The following is a 21,320-nucleotide window of genomic DNA, read 5'->3' on the forward strand; positions in this document are numbered from 1 at the left end:
AAGGTTTGTTAAAAAAATATATTATTTAGTTCGATTTTTTTTTAGAGGAAGTGCTAACCTCGTGACCACTGCTGTGTCCCTGCGCAGCAGCGTGGTGCGGCGCGGTGGAGACGCGCAGAGCGGACCGCCTAGCCGGGCAGAGCTCCCGGAGGCGCGAGTGTCTGCAGCGCCGAGCCCCGCGCCGCCCAAATTAACAAATCTAATCGCCACCGAACATTCCTCTGGCGCGGGCGAAGCAGCGGTCAGTAGTGGCGGTGAGAAGGGGGAGGGTGGGGTTTGAATAATTCAGGGCGAGCAAGCGCGCGAAAGGGAAAGTTACGTCGGCGCGAGTGTGTTGGCAGGACCGCCGCGCTACCCGGTGCCCTCTGGGACCGGCGAGTGTGTCGGAGCGGTCAGGCGAGCGGGCTGAGGGGCCGTGTAATCCCTCCCAGGCTAATTACACGGCCAACGGTAATTAATCCCTCGGCCGATAGCCTTCGAACAATAACAACGGCGGCGCTCCTTGCGGATAATATCCCCGGCTACTTGTCTCCTGGCTCTGGTGGGGGACTCCCCCGCTGCGCAGGGGGAGGGGGGGGGGTCTAATACCCGGGACTCGTGGCCACGCGCGGACCGGCTTAGGCGCTGATTCCTCTCCTTGACTTCCCTTCTTCTTTAATTGAAACCCCCTCTCTCCCCCCCCCTACCACCTGCAGGTCCGTGCAGGTCCGTGCAAGCACCGCGCAACTGCCGTGTCCTCGCTGCCATCTCCCTCCAAACACATTCCACTCCCGTCCTCTAGCACTTCTAGCATGGAACAGAATAACAACATGCCACTAGGTTGGATGTCTTTATTTGCATTGCCAATAAAAATGTATTAATATTTTTTAATTGTCAGGGAAAAAATGCATTATCTATGAAATCTGGATAGAGAAGGCCCTAATCCACGCTATTGCAACAAAAAATGTGTACTTAAATTGGGCGTAATTTAACAGCATGCGTCAATTTCGATGCTTCCTTGTCCCATGTTAAATATCTAAGTCCGTGTTCATTGAGAAATAGCTATCAGATTCGCCACGAAATTACTGTTAAATACTTACAACAGAGGTCAAGCACCCCAACAACATCCCCAGAGAAAATAGGTGGAAAATAGTTATGTCTGGAGTCCTTTGCTTTGCAATAATCATGAACGGTTACCATTCAAGTATAAGCCACATTCAACACTGCTGCACCTACTACGCGGACTAGTCCTGATTGGGTGGACCCCCTTTCCAATCATGGTCGCCCACAGAGACCAATCAAAGCTCGCTGTGAGTAGCTCTATAAACACTCTGCGTGAACACCAGGCTTCAGGTGTTAATCGCCCTTGTAGAAGGCTGCAACATGGTCTGCTGAAACGTGGGGCGCATCATTTTCACGAACGCGGCTTCAACCCAGAAGCAGTAGGCAGTGACCCCGGACAAAAGACACAAAAATATCAAATGATCCTTGTCATGTACAAAAATAAAGAAAACTTTTGAAATGAATAATTATTAAATGAAATAATGTTCATATATTAGTCCAAGATGTGCTACCCCTGTTTCTAAAACTTTTAGTCTTCTTACCCCTATGAACTATCGGGGAAAATTTATTTTACCTCCCTTTAAAATGTTATTGAAGAAAACAACGTGCATACAAATAGCATTAATAAATCATAAAATCGCAGAAAAATATACGCAATTACAATATCAATGTACTTGCTTCATTAATTAATCACAGTAAATGAGAAGGTTGTAATTTTTTTGCATTCGCAAGTTAGTTTTTTATGTTAGGTTTAGTTTAACCTAACGCGCATCTGAAGTCCTATTCCACATTGAGACGGTTACTGGCCTTTGTTTTTACTGTTACTAAAGCTGAGACACATCTCTCACATCTACAAGTGGTAGCAAAAGTTATTATCATTCTTAGAGCTCTGTCAGCTATAATAGGATATTAAGTACCTATTCTTCGCCAAAATGTACACAGGTCATAATTTTGAAATTCCATTTTGAAAGTGATCCTCACATAGTTCGAGAAATTCTACTTTGGCTGACACATCTTCGACTTTAAAGATTTCATCAGCACGAGAGAGTGCAAGCCACGTGGCACTGATCTGTCATTCTATTATATGCATACCAATTTTACCAGCAATATTACTCCCGCAAAATAGCTTTTTCATAACCGCCGGGGTAATCATGCCCAGGATCGGAACCCATGTGCTATCTGATTGGGGTGCATTTAAGTATAAAATCTCATTAAAATGCTTATTTAGCTCGCAAAATTTACAAAAAAAGTTAAAAATCCCTGATGTATAAAAAAATGGAGTGCATTTACACATATCTTAATTTTTTTAAAATTTCTATATTCATATTCATCAATGTCTGACAATGTAAGACTAATTTGCTACCGTTGTAATAGAGTTGTTCTACAGTTTAAATTTTTGTTTTTTTTTTCTAGATGCCGAGGAAAATATAGTTTTTATAAACGAAAGAATATGAGGTCTTAAAACTCTTTAAACAAATCAAAACGATATCACTTAGACAGCATAATATATTTCGGAAAACTCGAATGAGGAGTAAGCAATTATATGAAGATAGTTATATTTGTGAAAAGCCAAAGCCGTGGTCCTTGAACACTGAGGGGAAAGGCTCGAAGCTGAGCGGCGAGTGTAGCAGGATGCGGCCAACTGCACAACTCGATAGGGAAACCATCTGGCCGGCAGTCGGCCGCAGGACGGACACGGCGCTTGGGCGGCGGTGAGCTGCCCTTCTCGCGGGGGCGGGGGCGGGGGCGGTAATCTCCAAGGTACTGGCTGCGGCCGCCTCCAGGGCAGACCGCAGTCTCGGCCCTCTCACAGCCCGACCAGGCTGTGGGCCGCGCACTAACAACTTGCAGCTCGGGGTGTGGCGGGCGGCCACGTGGCGCCTTCTAGCTTCAGGCCCGTGCCAGGACCTTCCGTTCAGTGGCGTAGCCAGGGGGGGGGGGTTAGGGGTTCAACCCCCCCCCCCTTAGCCCCAAATCTTTAATTAATTTCTTATTCATCACTCAAACAAATTTCATATTAAAATTAATAAAAAATTTACCATTACACTATTTAAATTTAAGTACCGAAAACTGATAAATTAGCACATTTTACACATTAAAATCCAAATTTTCCCGGGGGAGAACCCCCGGACCCCGCGCTTTAGTACGGGGGGGGGGGGGGGGAGGGCATGCTTCTTAACACCCCCCATACACAAATCCTGGCTACGCCACTGCTTCCGTTCTTTTGTGTTCAACTTAGACTGGAACTTGACTAGGCCCTATTTGGTTTTCTTTACTTAAACTTACCACAGTTCCTAAATATAATCCATTCTGTGAAATAATTTAAAAATTAATTACAGAAACTATTAAATCCCTGCTAATATTATAAATGCGAATGTTTAATTATTTTGTTTGTTTGTTGGTTTGTTACGCTTTCACGCGGAAACTACTCAACCGATCATCATTAAATTGTGTGCGCACTTTTTATAAAAAAAAAATTCCGAAGGCCAAAAAAAATTATATTGGTACGTATGATCGTCTGATCGAGAGTTTAAGTAATTCGAATGAAATTTAACTCAATCTGGCATTTCAATAAGTAAATTAAATAATTCGCTAATATAATACTGTAGCCTTATACTGGCGGTCAATTCACTATTGAATATTATTTTTCTGTCACCGTTAAGCAATACTTAAACTTTTTAATTTTTGAGGTTAGGTGTCTGTTTATTTTCTTCGGTGATGTTTTTTAGACGTTGATGCTAGAGGTTATATTTTACTTTGAAGAGAAATTTTTAATTTAGTAGAAAATGATGTGGATCTTATTACTCAAGTTTTCCCGGACTTGCAACAAAATTTAAATAGTGATCAGTGGTTGTGCGCAAGTGCAATATTGGCCCCAAAAATGATGTTAAAAAAATTAACACTTATATTTTAAAAGAGGTGCAAGGGGAAATGAAGGTGTATTTGTCAATAGATACAATAACTTCATATCCTTCGGAGTTTTTAAATTCAGTAGAACTTTCGGGTGTACCCTCACATAAACTTCAAATGAAACTAAATGTACAAGTTATGCTTATGCGAAATCTAGATGCTCCTCTACTAAGTAGTGGAACGAGGCTTCGGATCACACAACTGGGGCAGAATATACTTGGTGCCACTATTTTAACAGGTGTCGGTAAAGGGCAAAGTGTTATCATACCTCGATTTCCAATCATTCCCACTGAACTACCGTTTTAATTCAAAAGAGTTCAGTTTTCCGCCAGGCTTAGTTTTTCTGTTACCATCAACAAAGCTCAAGGGCAAACATTGCAGGTAGCAGGGGTGCATTTGGAAAAGCCATGCTTTTCCCATGGCCAACTATATGTAGCCTGTTCACGTGTGTCCAATGCCCGAAATCTACACATATTTTCACCGGACAGAAAAACATATAACATAGTATACCGGAGAATCCTAGAATTTTACTCTGATTTAAGCTCTTTCAAAGAAAAATTAAATTATTGTACGTTAATACTTTGAACTTTTTAAAATGTTAGTATTTAAAATTATTTATTTTTTTGTAATAGTGAAACATATTCAATAAAGCATGTTTGAATTTTTTTAAGCTGAATTGTATGTTGAAATTTTCAATTACTGATAATCCCAGTCACGCAATAAAAAATCAATTAATTACCATATTATTTTATTTTCTTTGCAATGAACTTTGATACTTATTTAAGGACATAAACGCGAGCGAAGCCGCGGGTAAAAGCTAGTAGGCTACCTAATAAAACATCATTAATAACAAATATATTTGAAGAAATATTGATTTGTAAAACATCAAACAAACAAATTTCTAGATATAAATACATTTAAAATAAACTAAAAATGTTGTTCACCTCCAGCTTCAAATACGTTTACCAAGCTTGGGAAGCACTTTAGACCATAGTCGCATATGTTTTTTCAACTTATTTTGTCGTGATGAACTTGAAGCTGAGATTTTTCGGTAAAATTCAGACGCATCTGTAAGTGTAAGTCATAATATTCTTTTACATGGATAAACGTGCAGACTTGTTTCTTCTTGGAAATACGTGTACATACTTTGGAACAATAATTTCTCTCTTTTGCCAATGGCACAATGTGGAGACGTGTAATTTATTGTAAAATTAATTTTATTTTCTTATTTATTCATATTGATTGTTAGTAAAGTGGCATGTAATTCCTGAATGTTTATTATGATACTACTCTAACGAGTTGTTGTATAAATAAGTTCTTTACTTTGGTTCTAGGTGTGCGACAGGAGCAAGACATCTACGTCAGGCTGATCGATTCCGTCACTAAACAGGTAGGCACTCTTAAGTTTGTTTTTAGACGATACTTATACAGCCTAGCTGAATTAGTCTTGTTTAATATGCAAAATATTTTGTTTGGTATGGTAATAGTTTATTTTAGTGTGATGAAATATTAACGAGTAGTATATAAATGGTAGGGTATGGGAAAAAAAAAGTATGTTGTTAATAAGATTTTTGGTAGAATTTTGAGAAATTGGACTTTATTCATGGTGTTAGAGTAATTTTGCAGATTCGGACAAAAATTATTTATCATTGCCTACGTTATTTTTACACTTTTGTGTACCTTTGACGCACAATATCGTTGATAGGGAGTTCGCCGATTATGTTCAATCACTTTCGAATATTGCAGCCGCATCCTCTTGGATATTTAACCTTTTTTATACAGTACTGGGTCTAAGTAAAACCAAAATTTCTTTAAATTACACCATTAAAGGAGTTTGTAATATTTTATAGACAAAAATAATAATTTGTGAAAGAAAGTGGATCCGAACACATGTCCCATCAGCCAGAAGCGAGACGAGTTACTGTTTTTTTTAATGTTTAGGTTGTTTTAATTTTACATAACCAGTGTTTTAAATATCCTCATTAATTAACTTAAAAACAGAAAAATTATTATCTTCAAGAAAATGTAAAACAAGAGAATAATTATAAAAATAATGTCAAAATTATGTATATGCGTGGCTCTAAATGTATCTTAGAATAATTAAACGGCATTTAAAATAATGTTAATATTTAATTTAGACATAACAATATTTATTTTAATTCTTTTAAAATTATTACAAACTATACATCTTAGTATTTTTTTTTTAGTTTTAAATATCCTATATTTTTACGGAATAGGCTAGAGATGATGTAGGCATACATTTTTAACTTTAAAATATTTAATATATTTAGTATAGTTTATAAAACTCATAAATTTCATAAAATTGATGTAATTCAAATTTAAAAATTCATTAAAGATAAATTGAAATGGTTGAGATTATCTTAAAAACAGGAGGGAAAAAATACAACCAGTGTTCATAAACTTCCAACAGTTACGTATAAATCGAACTGCATTACAAAGTATGTATGTATACCACGATACAAGGAAACAGCTGTTGGATTTTATACAATAAATAAATAAATTTTGCAAGTATTCAACATTTTTCAATGTGACAAAGCTGAAATTTCATCACTTTTCAGTGTATTTTAATCAAGTTGGCCTGACGCTGGAATGTGTTTTGTGGACAGCATTGTCAATCAATGCGTGTAAAATATGAATAGCAAATATTCCATCCCAGCTCACTGAGGCATATAAAAATGTTTTCAAATGGTTTTCACCAAGACCACTTTGTCAATAATCGTTTGAAACCGGCTTGAGTCGCATGTATTGTAGAGAAAGCGTCTCCACGGGACGATGATGCTTTCAATTGTTGCTATGAACACCGGTCAGGCACCAAGTGTCCGCAGATGTTGAGGACGTTACAATGGTGCTGCCCCGATGTGGAACCCCTTCCCCTTTGTCATCGGTCGCCAAGTCTGACTGACAGCTGGGGAACTAACAAGGAAATGCGGGGTACGTTAACCCCGGGCAGGTATCTCGGTCGGTGGTCCAGGCCTGGGTGCAGCCCGCCTGGGATAACTGTTCCGCCAGGGTTGTTGACCCACCCCTCCCGCTGGGCCACGTGGCGGACTGTGGCGGGTATTTGCACGAGTGCTGGCACGGCCGGTGCCAGTCTTTGCGGGGGAAACAATATCCATTAAGTGATACTTCTTTAGGCGCGTTATGAACAAAAATTAAAAGAGTTAATTTTAACGATGCGTGCGCCCACTGCAACAAAAATTGACTGGATGAAAAAAAATATATGCATACGAATAAAAATTATATCAACTTTTAAAACATGTACTTTATGGATTGATACTGAATACTGGCCCATAAAATTAAAAAAAATATATATATATTGTGAATATTAGTGATGATAAATGTGTTTATAAACTTCGTCAAGTGTATTTATAAAGGTGAGGTTATGTTCCCGTAATTATTATTTATTTGCATTATTAATTATGACATTAGTATTTAATAAATGATTAAAAATTATAAACTGGAATAAATATTCAGCATATTTATTTATTTTCATTGCTTGGTAAAATTTATCTCGATTATTTTACTAAATTAAATAATAAATTTATACACGTGTTTATATTAATATTGAATGTTGAGTATTTATTTATTATTCTTATTTTGATTGAACTTTTACTTTACCAACAGTATTAATAATAAGTATCATTGCAGTCCTTTTATTATAATATTTATACCAATTAATTGCAAGAAAAATTAAATTTAGTTTTTTTTAAACGCCAAGTTAGTATAACTTCTAACGCACCTATTTTTTCTTTGTGAAATAAAACATTTACCTTTTTCCAGTAAAAAACACCTCAACTTAAAGACAGTAAGATAACTGATAACGATAGAGACAATACTGTAAAGAGATTATTTGTTTAGGATCCTGAATACGCTTTAAAGTACACTCTAAATCTAAATTATCAAAAGAAATAGGTTTAATAATTTATTACAACTAAAAACATTTGTTGCTAACCTGGTAAACTGTGATTACTGTATTTTAATTCTCTGCAAAATGAGTGGAAAATGTTTTAATTTCAAGGAAACTCGGATATTGCGACAAGTTGTCATCATAATATTCATGAAGTCAGCAAGGAATTAAATAGAAGTTCTTGTGCACAAAAAATATTAATAACACTACAGGTACAAAATTAAAGTAAATAATTTGAAGTAATAACGAGAGTATCGTTAAACTAGCTGCCCGACCCGGCTTCGCGCGGCAATACTAATGGAAAAAATTAAGCCACATATCCCATTTACAGTAATGGTAAATTTAAAAAAATTCAGTGAAAAATTATTACAATGCTGTATAGTGTACCGGAGAGAAAATGAATAGCACCGATGGTTTCCCGACTCGTGCACGCAACGTACAACTGATGTACCCGTACTTCGCTACGGCAGTCTACAGGCAGATCACTCTTGCGCCGCTCATTATACATGCCCCTCCTTGTTGGTACGCCACTGCCGCGCGATGCCCGTTTCCATGGAGACGCAGAAGGCATGAACAATGCAAAATCCTGTTCTCATGCAGACAAAGTACCCACTGTTGTCTGGTTTTAACCACCCATGGGATCTAATTTTTGGAAAATGTCATATTGCGTAACATAAGGAACATTACTGTGAAGTTTCAAGTCTGTAAAATATAAATACTTGAAAAAAAGGGCAATAAAAAACAAATTAAACACAGAGAAAGGAAAAAAAACAATAGTTTAGGTTTGCGATTTAAAGTGATAAAAAGTATTTAAATACTAATTTAACTCTTATGAGGGTACTGATTGCTTCGTTGTTAATATCACACGGGTATTTACTTGTATGGTAAAATTAAGAATGATAAGGCATCTAGTGCGTGGCAACAATGTTAATAGGCAATAGTAAATAAACTTCTAGCGCCTGCGGCATTGTCAACACACACTTCGTACGTGTACTGCATGTTGTATCTAACCCTCTCCAACGCATTTGATTCTAAATTGGACTTTTAGTAAGGATCCTTAATGTTATTGATAATATAATATAGCCTATAGCCTTCCTCGATAAATGTACTATCCAACAATGAAAAAATTTTTCAAATCGGACTAGTGGTTCCTGAGATTAGCGCGTTCTAACAAACAAACAAACAAACAAACTCTTCAGCTTTATAATATTAGTATAGATATCGCTTGTAATTTTTTATACGTGTGAGGATGGATTTTATTATTTTGTGTTCACATTTATTCGTAGTGAATAGAAAACACGTTGTTTAGAAAAATAATTTTGAATAAGAGACGTAATGACATCCTTTCAATGTGCATCAATAAATCAGCGAGCTGATAATCGTCGATACTCTCCGACATACGTACAGGCGAAGGCCGAGTGCGGTTAATCATTGCTTTATAGGAAGATGTTCTAGGTGCTAATGGATTCTGCTCTCAATGGGTAGGAATATTATTCAAAAGTTCCATTTGAAAAGTACTTTTTCATCACAAACGATCTGCAGCTAAAGATATATTTTACAACGATGAGCTAGTGAAAAACTTTTAAACCAAAAGAAAACAAATAGCTACGTTTTAAAATTGTTTGTTATAATCTGCTTTGTTCTGAAAAAAAAATGTAGTATGTGATTGGGGCAACGGCACAATGTTATAAATATGTGACTAGGGCTGGTTGGCTTGTTGCCTTATCGGCTGGCCAATCGTGAGGATTCGGCTATGTTCGGGCGTGTTCGTCGCTCGACGCCTAACATTAGGAGCTCGATCTCCTTCCGCTTCTGCATCCGCCATCCTGCCTGACATACCTATCGTCGGTTGTGAACTAGAGCATGCTAGTGTCGCCTGCTAGGCGCACTACCGTCACCAATAGACATATTTTATACTAGCTTAAAACCCGCGGCTTCGCTCGCGCAATATCAGAGGATTGCTCATATCTTACCATTGAAAGAAAAGTATGCGAAGAGTTTCAATTATTTTAAATAAAGAAATAGACAAAATAAATTTGTCAGTTGCATAAAAGTTTTATTTCATAACAAACCCGTTTCAGAACTATGTTTTGAAAAGTGAATATGCGTATTCATTTTTAATTTGAATAAAAAGTAGTATATTTGATTTTAAAACTTCTGTTTTAAACTGTTCGAGGATATATTCTACCTTGATGAAATCACAACATATTTTCATTTCATAAGGTAGACGATTTAAAATTTTTTTTTAACTCGCATCTATTTCATTTTAACTATGTTTATGCCATCGTTTACAGTATTTTTTTCATTAACTATGGTTAAAGCTATGTTTAGAATAATTAAATAAATACACCTTATTACAAAAACATTTGAGTATTTAAGTATATTTGAATCAATCGCATATTTATTTGAAATAATGAGTACAGTTATAAAATTAACTATACATCGTATTAGTTTATTCTTAATTTGCTTATAGTATTACTAACACGAAGTCCCTTTCCTCTTTTCCAACACGGATGCCCATGTAAAAATTCAGAACTAAATAAATATGACAATATCCGTTTGCCAAACAAAAAACAAATTCATCCATTTATTTTTATTTCCACAGGTGTGAATTCCAAAATAATTATAATAAATTTATATTTATTTTAATTATAATTTTATTTGCCAATACGGCATTTTTCTATTTTTCTATATAATATTAACTCCTGTTACAACTTAATTGGTGATATTTTGGAGAACGATGAATAAGAGAAGGTAGGTCAAGATATGTTTAGTTATCATTTCCAATATCTTAAATTAGGTTTGATTTGAACAGAAGATTCAAATTTGTAATATTAAAATCATATTTACAATATACCACCTACGTTATTTATTATTTTCGTTATAAATGCTAAGATTCTTACATCCAGCTTTGTTTGGTAGAAGGATATGAATTTTTAACGATAAAACAAAATTTTATTCCTTTTTGTTGAAATACGGAAAACTAAAAAAATTATAACTACTTGCTTAATGTTAAGGGGCCCGCCTCATCAGGGGTGTATCTGTGTTAGTGAGGCGGGGTGATAAGCGCGACGCTCGCTGGTTCTTCCAGCGCGGTATAGCCTCTAAGCGCAAGGCTCTGAACTGGCGCGCATTCGTCTCGTCGTCAAAGGATAACTGTGAAATTTGAGCGGTGACCGTAACATTATATGGCGGAGAAATGAAGATAAAGGTGTTATGCAAGCCCCTTAAGTGCTTTCAAGAATCTGTACTGATTGTTTTATGCCTAAAAATTACTCTGAAAACACGCGTTTTAGGCATTTTAACGCTTCTAAAAATACAGCTTAAAAACTTAATCCGAAATTAAAAGTACTTTTCGGGCCTCAGCGAACTTTTAAATGCTATTCGTAAATAGGCCCCACTCGGATATCTTGAGTAGTTTTGAAATCGCGTTGTTTTTCCTGAAGCTCTGCACACCGTATGTGTGCCCAGGTAAGGCGGGCCCCTTAATGTTAATTTCTAACCCTTTGATCTAGTAGATTCAGAAATAGGCATTTTGTTCTTTAAAAAATAACAACTTTACCGTCCTTTGGGGAGGAATCTTGCAAATAAATTAAATAATATTTTAATAGTTTTATATATTTACCATTAATTTATGTGTTGTAAATTCTTTTCAGATATACGATTTTTGTAGCCCAATTTAATGACGAAATTTAATAAACACACAAATAAGCAATACGTAACTCTAGATGCAAATTTTTAATAGTTTCTAAAGTTTTATTCTTTTTGTATTTAGAATGTGGATTTTTTTTTAAATAACACACCTATCCCTTTTACCGATCATAGGTTTAATAATTCAGAAAATTATGGTTGATAATTTTGGTATAGGCCTATTTTTATTTGTAACCAAAACATTTTCTAAAGGTATAATTATTAGTCTTAAAACCATATGTACTTACCCGTTTTCACCCTTAAGGCGTTACATGTAGTAAAATGGTAAAATTTTTGTTTTTAAAATTGGTATGTTTATGATTGGTAACCAAAATAATTTATTATGCTAAATTTAATTCTGATTTATATATGTAGGTATCTAAAAAACATAATACCCTGTTTTAACTCTTTGGGGTATTACGCGCGCTTGTTAACCTCGAGGGACATGGTTTAATTTTCGTCACTGAAATACCATAATAATATAATATTATGCATCAAAATGTTGAATCAGCTCAATAAAGTTAATGTTTGTTTGTAAGAAGTATTTACAATCTAATTGTAGTCGTTTGAGCAAAAACAAATATACATTTACTTAGTATTATAATATGTGCTTTAAAATGTTTCAGGTTAATATTTTAGTAATGCCATAGAAGTATAACTTCTAACGTGTGCGGAAATTTTAGTGTATTAACTGTTCAGTGAATTTTAATAAGCTGAGCAGTATTTTAGTAAAATTCCTTGTCGGAAATCAGGTACAAATCCAAGGTATTATCGAAGCACATTCTAATAGTTTAAAATTATCGGTTGTTTCGGGCTGACAATTGCTATCTGTGTTTAATGGTGGCAAGTAAAGTTTAGGGTTCAGACAGCGAATTCTAGCAGCCAGCGGCGAATGTGTATGTTTGTGTGTGTGTGTGATTCGCATGCAGTAATGTTTGTTTTTGAAAAGCGACAATTTTTTATCAGTTTATTTATCACTTTCAACATTATTCTAAAGAATTATACGTTAAAAGTCGTATCCGACTATCTTATTATAAGTCTATTTGCAGCATGAACACCATGACAACACATAAGTTTGCTCGTTACCGAGGTTAGATGTTTCCACATCACTGGCGAGTACTGAAAGTCTCGCTCACATTTGTTTCGGTATTGGCTGAAATATCGCCTTAATTAACCAACATTTATTTTCAAAATGGGAATTAGTTTAAAACCGTAGGGAGAGGGGTTGAAGGTCACCCGTCCACAGCGCAATTGATGTACCCGAAAATTCGCCGCGCCCCTACACTTTCGAACAAGAGTAAACGTGATACATTCTTCTGGTAGGCTTGAAGCCGAGTGTTTCTTACATGTTGTGAGTCTCTCAAACTCGACACCTCCAAGCTTCACAAATATCACCACACATCTTGAGAGGAATTACTGTCATAGAAAGGAAAAAAAAAGATGAAAATGATGTTTATTTGAGGTTCTCTTTTTCGATACTTTAAACTGTTAGTCTCATGGAAACTGATAACTATTCTTTTCTACATTTAAAAGCACCATGCTTTATCAAAAGTCCAAAGGCATGTTACATAAGTTGACTGTGACATAATTCTAATGCACATTGAACTTCCATGACGCATTCTGGGCAAAGATTGAAAATGAATTTATTCTTGCCCAGTGCTGTACCATATGAGGCACAACCCTAAACGGTGGTTTTTAACGAGAGAAAGAAGCGCTTTGCCTACAGTTAGTTTTATTCTCAAAATTAACACAAACAACACGTGATTACACGGTTGGTAATATAAGAATTTAAAAAGGCCTTCACTTTTAATTATTATTTATACAACTTTTTCTACAAAATAAAGTAAAGCCGTACAATATTACGCTCTAGTTAATCTGAACTTTAATTATGAATGAATTTTACCAAAATGGATTGACCAGCGTCATATTTACACCTAACAAGATAATGACAGCGCAATTAATCTTTACTTACAACTTTTACATACAAAAATTCCTTCCAAAAATTTACCAATTCATAAATTAAATTTTTGCAAAGTAATAAAATAATTCAAATATTTTACAATTGCGATTTCAATATATATATACATTCATATATATCCTATATAACTTATACTCTGTGAAAACTTTCAATAGTTTATATGTGTATTTTGCTAGTTGGAACTCGTTCACAATAAAGCGTTCAAATAAGCTGTTATTCAACTTCAGTGCCAGTGCCACGCTCGCGCGGGTGCGCAGACAGGTCTGCTAGCGAGTGGACACTCGTCTTCCAGCACTCGCTCGACGAGTCCCCGCTGCCGTGCTCGCTCTCGTCGCTGCAGCACGCCCGGACGCTGCCTTCAGTCTCCTGAGCTGCGCCTCGGGTGTCTACTCGTCCGACGATCTCGGCGACGACGAGTAGTCCTCGCAGCTGTACAGACTCGTGGTGGTCATGCAAATTAGTGTCCTGTACAGCAGTGAACACTTCTTTACAGCTTTCACCTCGGTTTGTTCGTGACTCGAGCTATGTCAGTCTGGTTGTCAAGAGTATACTTAAATATAGCCTTCTGCATTTTACGCCCGTCGAAAAAGACTGCCTTATAATTTTCACAGTTGAAAATTTGCTTACAAATTTCGTCGCTGTATGGTAGGAATATTTGAAAACAAAGTCTACTCGTACTGCACAGGTCCCTAGTAGACTCAGCTGGTACGACTACACTCGTCCGTGACTCGACACCTGCATACTCGTTCTCGGTCCTGTGCTCGTCCTACTTGAAGATTTTCTAAGTACTTCTTGCAAAATAACATATGGTGTTTTACCACTCGTGGATGGTTAAGTGCAGCTGAAGTTTCACTGCTCCTCGGTCGGGCAGCGTTACGTAGCTAGCGTGGCAGCGACTCAGGCGGCGGTCGGTGCGATGTGAAGCCTGCTCTGTCGTGCTGCTGGCTTGCTGGGGCCCCCTGTTTACACCCGCGAGCCTGGTAACGAGCATTTCTTTCCAGAATGTCCTATACAGTAGTCCCCACTTGGTCACGTGGCGATGACGTCATGGCCGACGCAGGCAGCCAACTCCTGAAAGTGGCGACGGGCCCGCACGGTGAAGATATAAGTAGGCGGGTGGCCTGGCCACCAGGGGCAATGTCAGGCGGGAAGCCTGCCTCCAGGTGGCAATACTCGGCGCACACCTAAGTCGTTACGCAAAACCTTGTTGATAAGTTTCACACGTAATACCAATTCAAGTCATCTAACACACAACAGCCAGATATCATATTAAGATACAGAGGTGATTACAAGTCATTGGCCGTCACAAGAAAAAATAATACGTTAAAGAGAATAGTAAAGCTTAAACGTGCCTCGATGATCAGCACACTTAATTTTTATATATATTTAACAAAGTTAAAAATAGATTATGGATAGTTATGCACGATATATGCACTACCAGTATTTCGTTAACAAGCGCACACAATAAATAAATATGCAAGAGGCTCATATATTGTTTTCATGCATTACAAACGCATTGAACATACTGGAGCCATACTTCCTGTGCACGAGAACCTGCCTACTCCCGGACACGTCAGTACTTGACATGCCTCTTACCTGCAATTACTTACAGGCAAAAGAGTTATCATTTACACAACATAAATAGTTATCTTTCATCCAACTCGCGAAAATATTGCCGAGCAGTTGCATGGATTAAACCTGACATGATTTCCTACAGTTTTTAAGCTTTATTTGAAAATGTCATTCCATGTCCTAACCCAGTACATGCACTGGCTCGGTTCTCTGCTTCTCATTGCAGAGTCGTGTTAACATGAAAACATTAATAAGAAAGGAGCAAGTTCCTTTACAAAAACAAAAATCATGAAACGATAGCGAGTGGTTGCATTGTGTAGCAAGGAATCCAGCCCTAGCGCCACCTGCACACGGACCACTCGGTGGCGCCTCCAGTCGCGCGTCAAGACAACAGCCGCCCCGAAGCTCTCAGATAGTAACTGACACGCGCGGGTTGTTTTCCAGCGGCTTCTTTGGTTCACGCTTCTTTTATCAATGAAACAGGATCAAGCCCAGCAACTGGGATTCAATACAATTTTACGAGGGAAAGTTTGGGGTGGAAGGTTTTGTTGTCATGGATGCTGCTAGAATGAACGAAGCACGTATATGCCAATTTCAGTATGTATATTAATAAGTGAAACGTATATAAAGAATACATTTATTAAAGTAAGCTCGAGTTTTTTTACGATTAGAAGCTGATGTTAGATTAAAAAAATGGGTGCGTGTAACTATGTAGGTGCGTTAGAAGTTACTCTTACGTGGCGTAGTAAAAAACTAACTTTAATTTTTCATGTAAATATTATTTGAAATAAAATAATAATAGCACTAGAATGATGTTATGAACACGGTTGGTAACGTATGAACTCAATTAAAATAAAATAATTAAAAATAATCATAATTCAATAATAAAATATCCTATTTATAAAGTTAATTATTAAATTCAGTGAAATAATCTAAATAAATTTTAATAAGTAACATATATAATTATGCTGAATTTAGATTTTAATTTATAATTGAAATGATTTATTTCATAATAATTTAGCAATTCATAACGTAAATCAATTATAGATATGGGAAAATAACCTCCGTTGTATAAATATTCTTGAAAATACGCTTGTAAAGTTTATAAACTTTATTTGTATTATTAATATTCACAATTAATAAATGCCTTAATTATATGGACCAGTAATCAATACCAATTACTAAAGTAAATGATTAAAAACACATAAATATATAATTTTATTTGCCCTTTTTTCATCCTGTCAATTTTTGTTTAGTGTTGAGCGCACATCGTAAAAATTCAATCTCATATTTTTTTTTTCAAAACGCGCCTAAATAAGTGTAACCTAACCTCATTTTTATAAATAAGTTTGAAAATAATATTATCTTTGAAAATAATCTTGAAAAGGTTTATAGACACAAATTCTACCACAAATATTACAACCATTATATGTTTTAATGATATGAACCTGTTTTAATATCAGTCACTAAAATACAAGATTAAAATAACATATAATTTTTTTTTGTTTGTAGCCTTTTTTCTTCCTGTGAAAATTTCGTTGCGAAGGAGATCTCCCTCATCGGAGTCTATGACCAAACTCAGGGAGGCGCAACCGAATAAACGGAATATGGACTCTAAAAAAGCTGTGTGATTGAGAAATGCAAAATTTTAAAATTAAGTTTTATGTATAAAGAATAGGCTACGTATAAAGGTAATGCACTTAATAACTTAAATAAAAAAGTAATTTACAGACATTCTTAGCTCATAATTTATAGAATGCTGTAAAACAGAGCGGCATACGGATTACAATTGCCAAATATTATACTTTAGAATATATTTTTTGACAGTTGAACTATCTTGGTGGTAATGAAATAAGCATGGCTGCACATGTGCACCAGTGCAAACGTGTGCAAGTGTGTATTTTTTGCATTGAAACTGAGGTTATGGTTTTCAACAATTATACATTGTGACTATACAGTTTTTAATATTTGAAGCAAAAGATACATGTTAGTAACATAGTTTTTTTTGTTCTGTACTACAAAATAGATCATCTTAAACATTTAAGTTTAATATTGCCAGTAACGCACGATCACAAAAAAAGCAAGGTTGCTATCACTTACTTTCGAATTTAACGTTTTTTTGAGCTGTTACATTGCTTATAAATACCGGAACGTTCGCTGATTTCCAAAGAAAATTCTAGTGTTATTTATAGCATTAGTTGCGACTCATATCTTCCCTGCTTTGTGACCCAATACTTTCCTCTGTGGCGCTTATGCAGCTTGTCCATGCCACTGCGTGGCGCCACGCAGTCGCGCCGCCGAGGCCTAAGGCGGCTCACCCAGTTCGGAGCCCAGTCGTGGAATGTCGCAACACACGTCACCAAGGCTTGCAAGCAATATTACCGAGAAGCAGATACCGGGAATGTACGCAGTGTACCACTAATCCCTGCGCCAAGCATGCATTATCGTGCAGGGCATAACACTCTCAACTCACGATTGCATCTCAAAACCGGCGCGGCTTTAAGCAAGACTACAACGCGCTTAATATGCAAAGGGAATTCCCAAGGGCTGTGCCGAAACATGAGTTTTGAAAATCAACCAAGTGCTCAGCAACTCGCAGTAACGACCACACCACAGTTACAATTAACTAGCGATCACGAAGAAGAAGGCAAGTGCTCAGTTCGCCCCTGAGCGAGGCGCGGGCGCCGCAGGGGAAGTGGAGGGGAAAAGAGGAGGCAGCTACTCTCGCTCAGGCAATGTTCTATGCCGGGAGGCGCGTCGTCCGAACCTGCCACCCGCTCAAGTTGGAAATGTCATGTAAGTAGACGGATTCGAACCCACGACTCCGAGTGTGCAGGGCGGAGCAGCGCCTCAAGCCGCACGGCCGCGGCCGTCGCGCGAATTCTAATACGAAGACTCCTAAAAGTGTAACCATATACAAAAATTAATTTGCCATTCGCATAATTTTGGCAAGATTAAATAATACAACCAATATATATATTCCTGCTACATTAGACCGACTTCAGTATTAACAATTTTATGTAAAACTTTTTTTTAATTTATTTAATGAAAGTATTAACATCAATGATATAACACTATCATCGTGAGTCGGATAAACCCAGCAGTTATTTTGGTGATCTTGACCTTCCAAAATAACTCCAATTTCCTCAAAATATTTGTAATATTACATCTTCTGGGGAAAATTGTCCGATTTGAAGGAACATTTTACGTTTTGAATTCGCAAAACGTAAAATTGTCCGATTTGAAGGAACATTTACGTTTTGATTTCCCAAAACTTTATGTGGTTTGAAATGTCCGCAAACAGCTTAAATATCCAGCCGCTAGGTGTCGACTTTGAACTCAGCTGATATTTTACATATTAAGCGAAATATTACACCTGGATCTCGTTTTTACCGAAAAAATAAAAAAAAAAACTTACAAAAAATTATGAAAATGAAATATTATAAGAAATTTCGAACTTTCAAAGGCAAAAATTTAATTTCTTGATAAATATTTTTTAAAAATATTTTTAGATGGTTTTCATAATATTAAAATGTGTTTAAAAACTACCCATTGACTTAGTAGTACTCGGTTCATTCCTTACATGAGAAGTCGGAGTCCTAGTTGTACTAAATCTAGCCAACAACATCAATGTTATATTTTAGCAAATATTTTCTATTTCCGTTTCCACGATTTTATAAATGTTCATTACGAAAATTAAGGACTCTTTTCAAGGCAGCTGTTTGGCTGAATTTATTTGTTACTCAACATTATTATGCCTACATAAAGGCTGTATTTGCTTCAATTTAATACTACTGCAGTTATAACGACAAGCATTTAGGCCAATCATATGGCACCTTATTTTTTACGATAACTACTTGTATAACTTTTAGCCAATTTATGTCCAATGCCAAGCATATAGGCCAAACGTCTCCGAACAAAAAAAGCGATTATTTGTCAATAATTAGTATACAATACGTCCAAGACGCATCCCAAGCGTCTCTGAACCACGAGGCCTGCTGTACAGAAATATAGGGCGAGTGTCTCCGAACTGCCGTGCTCACAGTATGCTTATAATATGACGTGCTTTACGAAGTATTATTAGCACATTGGGCGAATTCTACTAATTACAGGACCAAAACTACTCAAAATAAAATAATTATTTACTGACATTTGATCAAAGAGTTATATAGCAATCATATTCAACATGATAAATGCTATTATATAACCAAGAGGCACTGTTACATTGAGACTGTGGCCCTTGGCCACTGTGAGATTAGTTTTATTTTATTCACCCGTTAGAATGTAGGAACGTTTTTACTTGACTACCTTGTTTGACATGTTTTATTTATTCCAAGCGACAGTTTTGTTTGCTTTTAACACTGTTCGTCATAGCTTTTATATGTTCTATAATTTTTTTTACAGTATTTAGTCTTACGTAGAACTTTACCGTCATCGATGGCTGTTGCAATGCCCTAACGCTGGGAGCGCGACGGAAGAGGATGACGTCACGCACAGCAGAGCGCTCGGCGGTCACAAAGACAGGAAGATAACAGAGGCGCAACTCAATGCTATAACTAACGCTCTTATTTTCTTTGGATATCAGAGAATCGTGCGATTTATCGGAAAACTAACAACCTAGAAGACGTAAGAATTTCGAATGTGAAAGTTGGCATCCTTGATTATTTTTTTGTGGTCGCTCGTTGCTGGGAATATTAAACATGCATGTTTAATATTATCTGTTTTTGAAAATGGACCTTCCAGAACTATGTTAAAAAGCTTCATCACTTGTTGACCCTCGGCCGCCGAAGACTATGCCTTGGTGTCCCCGTCACTCGCGAACCGCGGTTCCTGGCCCAGTCTTAGGTACGCCATTTGGAGCCCGCCCTGCATAGGAATGACGTCTGTTCAGTCATTTAAACTGCTTTTGTATTTGTAATTTAATGTACTTTAACTGAACTGTTTAAATATATGTATATTCTGGAATTTAAAGTTAAATATTGCGAGCAATAAAAAAATTATAATTAAAAAAGCAGCTACCAGTGGACAGGGGCGTAGCCAGGGGGGGGGGGCGGGCTTTAGGGGTTAAACCCCCCCCCCCCCTTAGCACCCAATCTTTAATTAATTTCATCAATCACTCAAACAAATTTCATATTAAAATTAATACAATTTTTACCATTACAATATTTAAATTTAAGAACCCAAAAACTGCTAAAATAGCACTATTTTACACCTTAAAATCCAAATTTTCCCGGGGGAGGACCCCCGGACCCCCCGCTTTAATACGGGGGGGGGGGGGGCATGCTTCTTAACACCCCCCATACACAAATCCTGGCTACGCCACTGCCAGTGGATCTCAAACCCGAGCCGGCGATTGCCAGACAATGCCTCGACCACTGCGCCACGCCGCTGACTTGACAACTGATAAAAAGATTTCTCTGAAACTCTACTTTAAAATCTTTAAAGTGCTTCCTCTTGCTTCATAGGGCCCACTCAGGCGACATACTTCAGGAAGTTGAATGGGGCACCTGCCTGCTTCTACTCGCACAGTTCAAGCTAAGTAGGTGAGCCCTAACTCGCATCCTCATACCATGTCTGTTTTAAAATGTTTCAGGTTAATATTAAGTTCTCAAACGTTGTGAGAAATTTGGGAGTTCTGATAAACTCAACCTTTACTTGGAAGAAGCAGGTTATGCAAATTAGCAGAAGAGTCCAGTTCTCCATGCATTGCTTACGACGATTAAAAAATTTTCTTTCCCCTAGTATGAAAATATTCCTTGATCAGACATTTATTATGTTTCACTTCGATTACTGCGATGTTTTATTTTATGATATGACGGATAAAATGGCAAAATGACTTTAGAAGCTTCAAAACTGCTGTATAAGATTTATTTGTTAACATTTAATCACTAAACCATCATACTACGTACTATCAGCTATTGAAATTGTTGAAACTCACTCAAATACGAAATATGCACACACCAGTTCTTACTTATAATGCATTTCAGCCGGGATCCCCTTGCTATCTGTCCGCCAATTAAAATCATCTACACAGCTGCCATAGCCATGAGCCACGATCCACAAACAACTCTGCCGGCCATCCCCGTACATTCAACCAAAAGCCAACGAGGGTCTCTTGCAGCCACTAGCAGTAGCTCTGGACCGAACTGGACAATAACCTAGCGACCTTCAGGCACAGGCTGAAGAAACATCTCTGGAACA

At 36.9% G+C, this 21,320-nt stretch overlaps 1 protein-coding gene across 1 annotated transcript in view; it reads left to right on the forward strand.

Moving 5' to 3' along the window:
* The window catches only part of LOC134546355 (transcription factor collier), a 497,510-nt gene that overhangs the window by 85,614 nt on the left and 390,576 nt on the right, over positions 1–21,320 (forward strand). Inside the window, exon 6 of the mRNA XM_063389143.1 lies at positions 5,286–5,341. Within this exon, the coding sequence (XP_063245213.1) occupies positions 5,286–5,341 (56 nt within the window). The remainder of the gene's footprint in view (positions 1–5,285; positions 5,342–21,320) is intronic.

Source organism: Bacillus rossius, chromosome 1, assembly GCF_032445375.1.
Source record: "Bacillus rossius redtenbacheri isolate Brsri chromosome 1, Brsri_v3, whole genome shotgun sequence".
Classification (NCBI taxonomy): Eukaryota; Metazoa; Arthropoda; class Insecta; order Phasmatodea; family Bacillidae; genus Bacillus; species Bacillus rossius.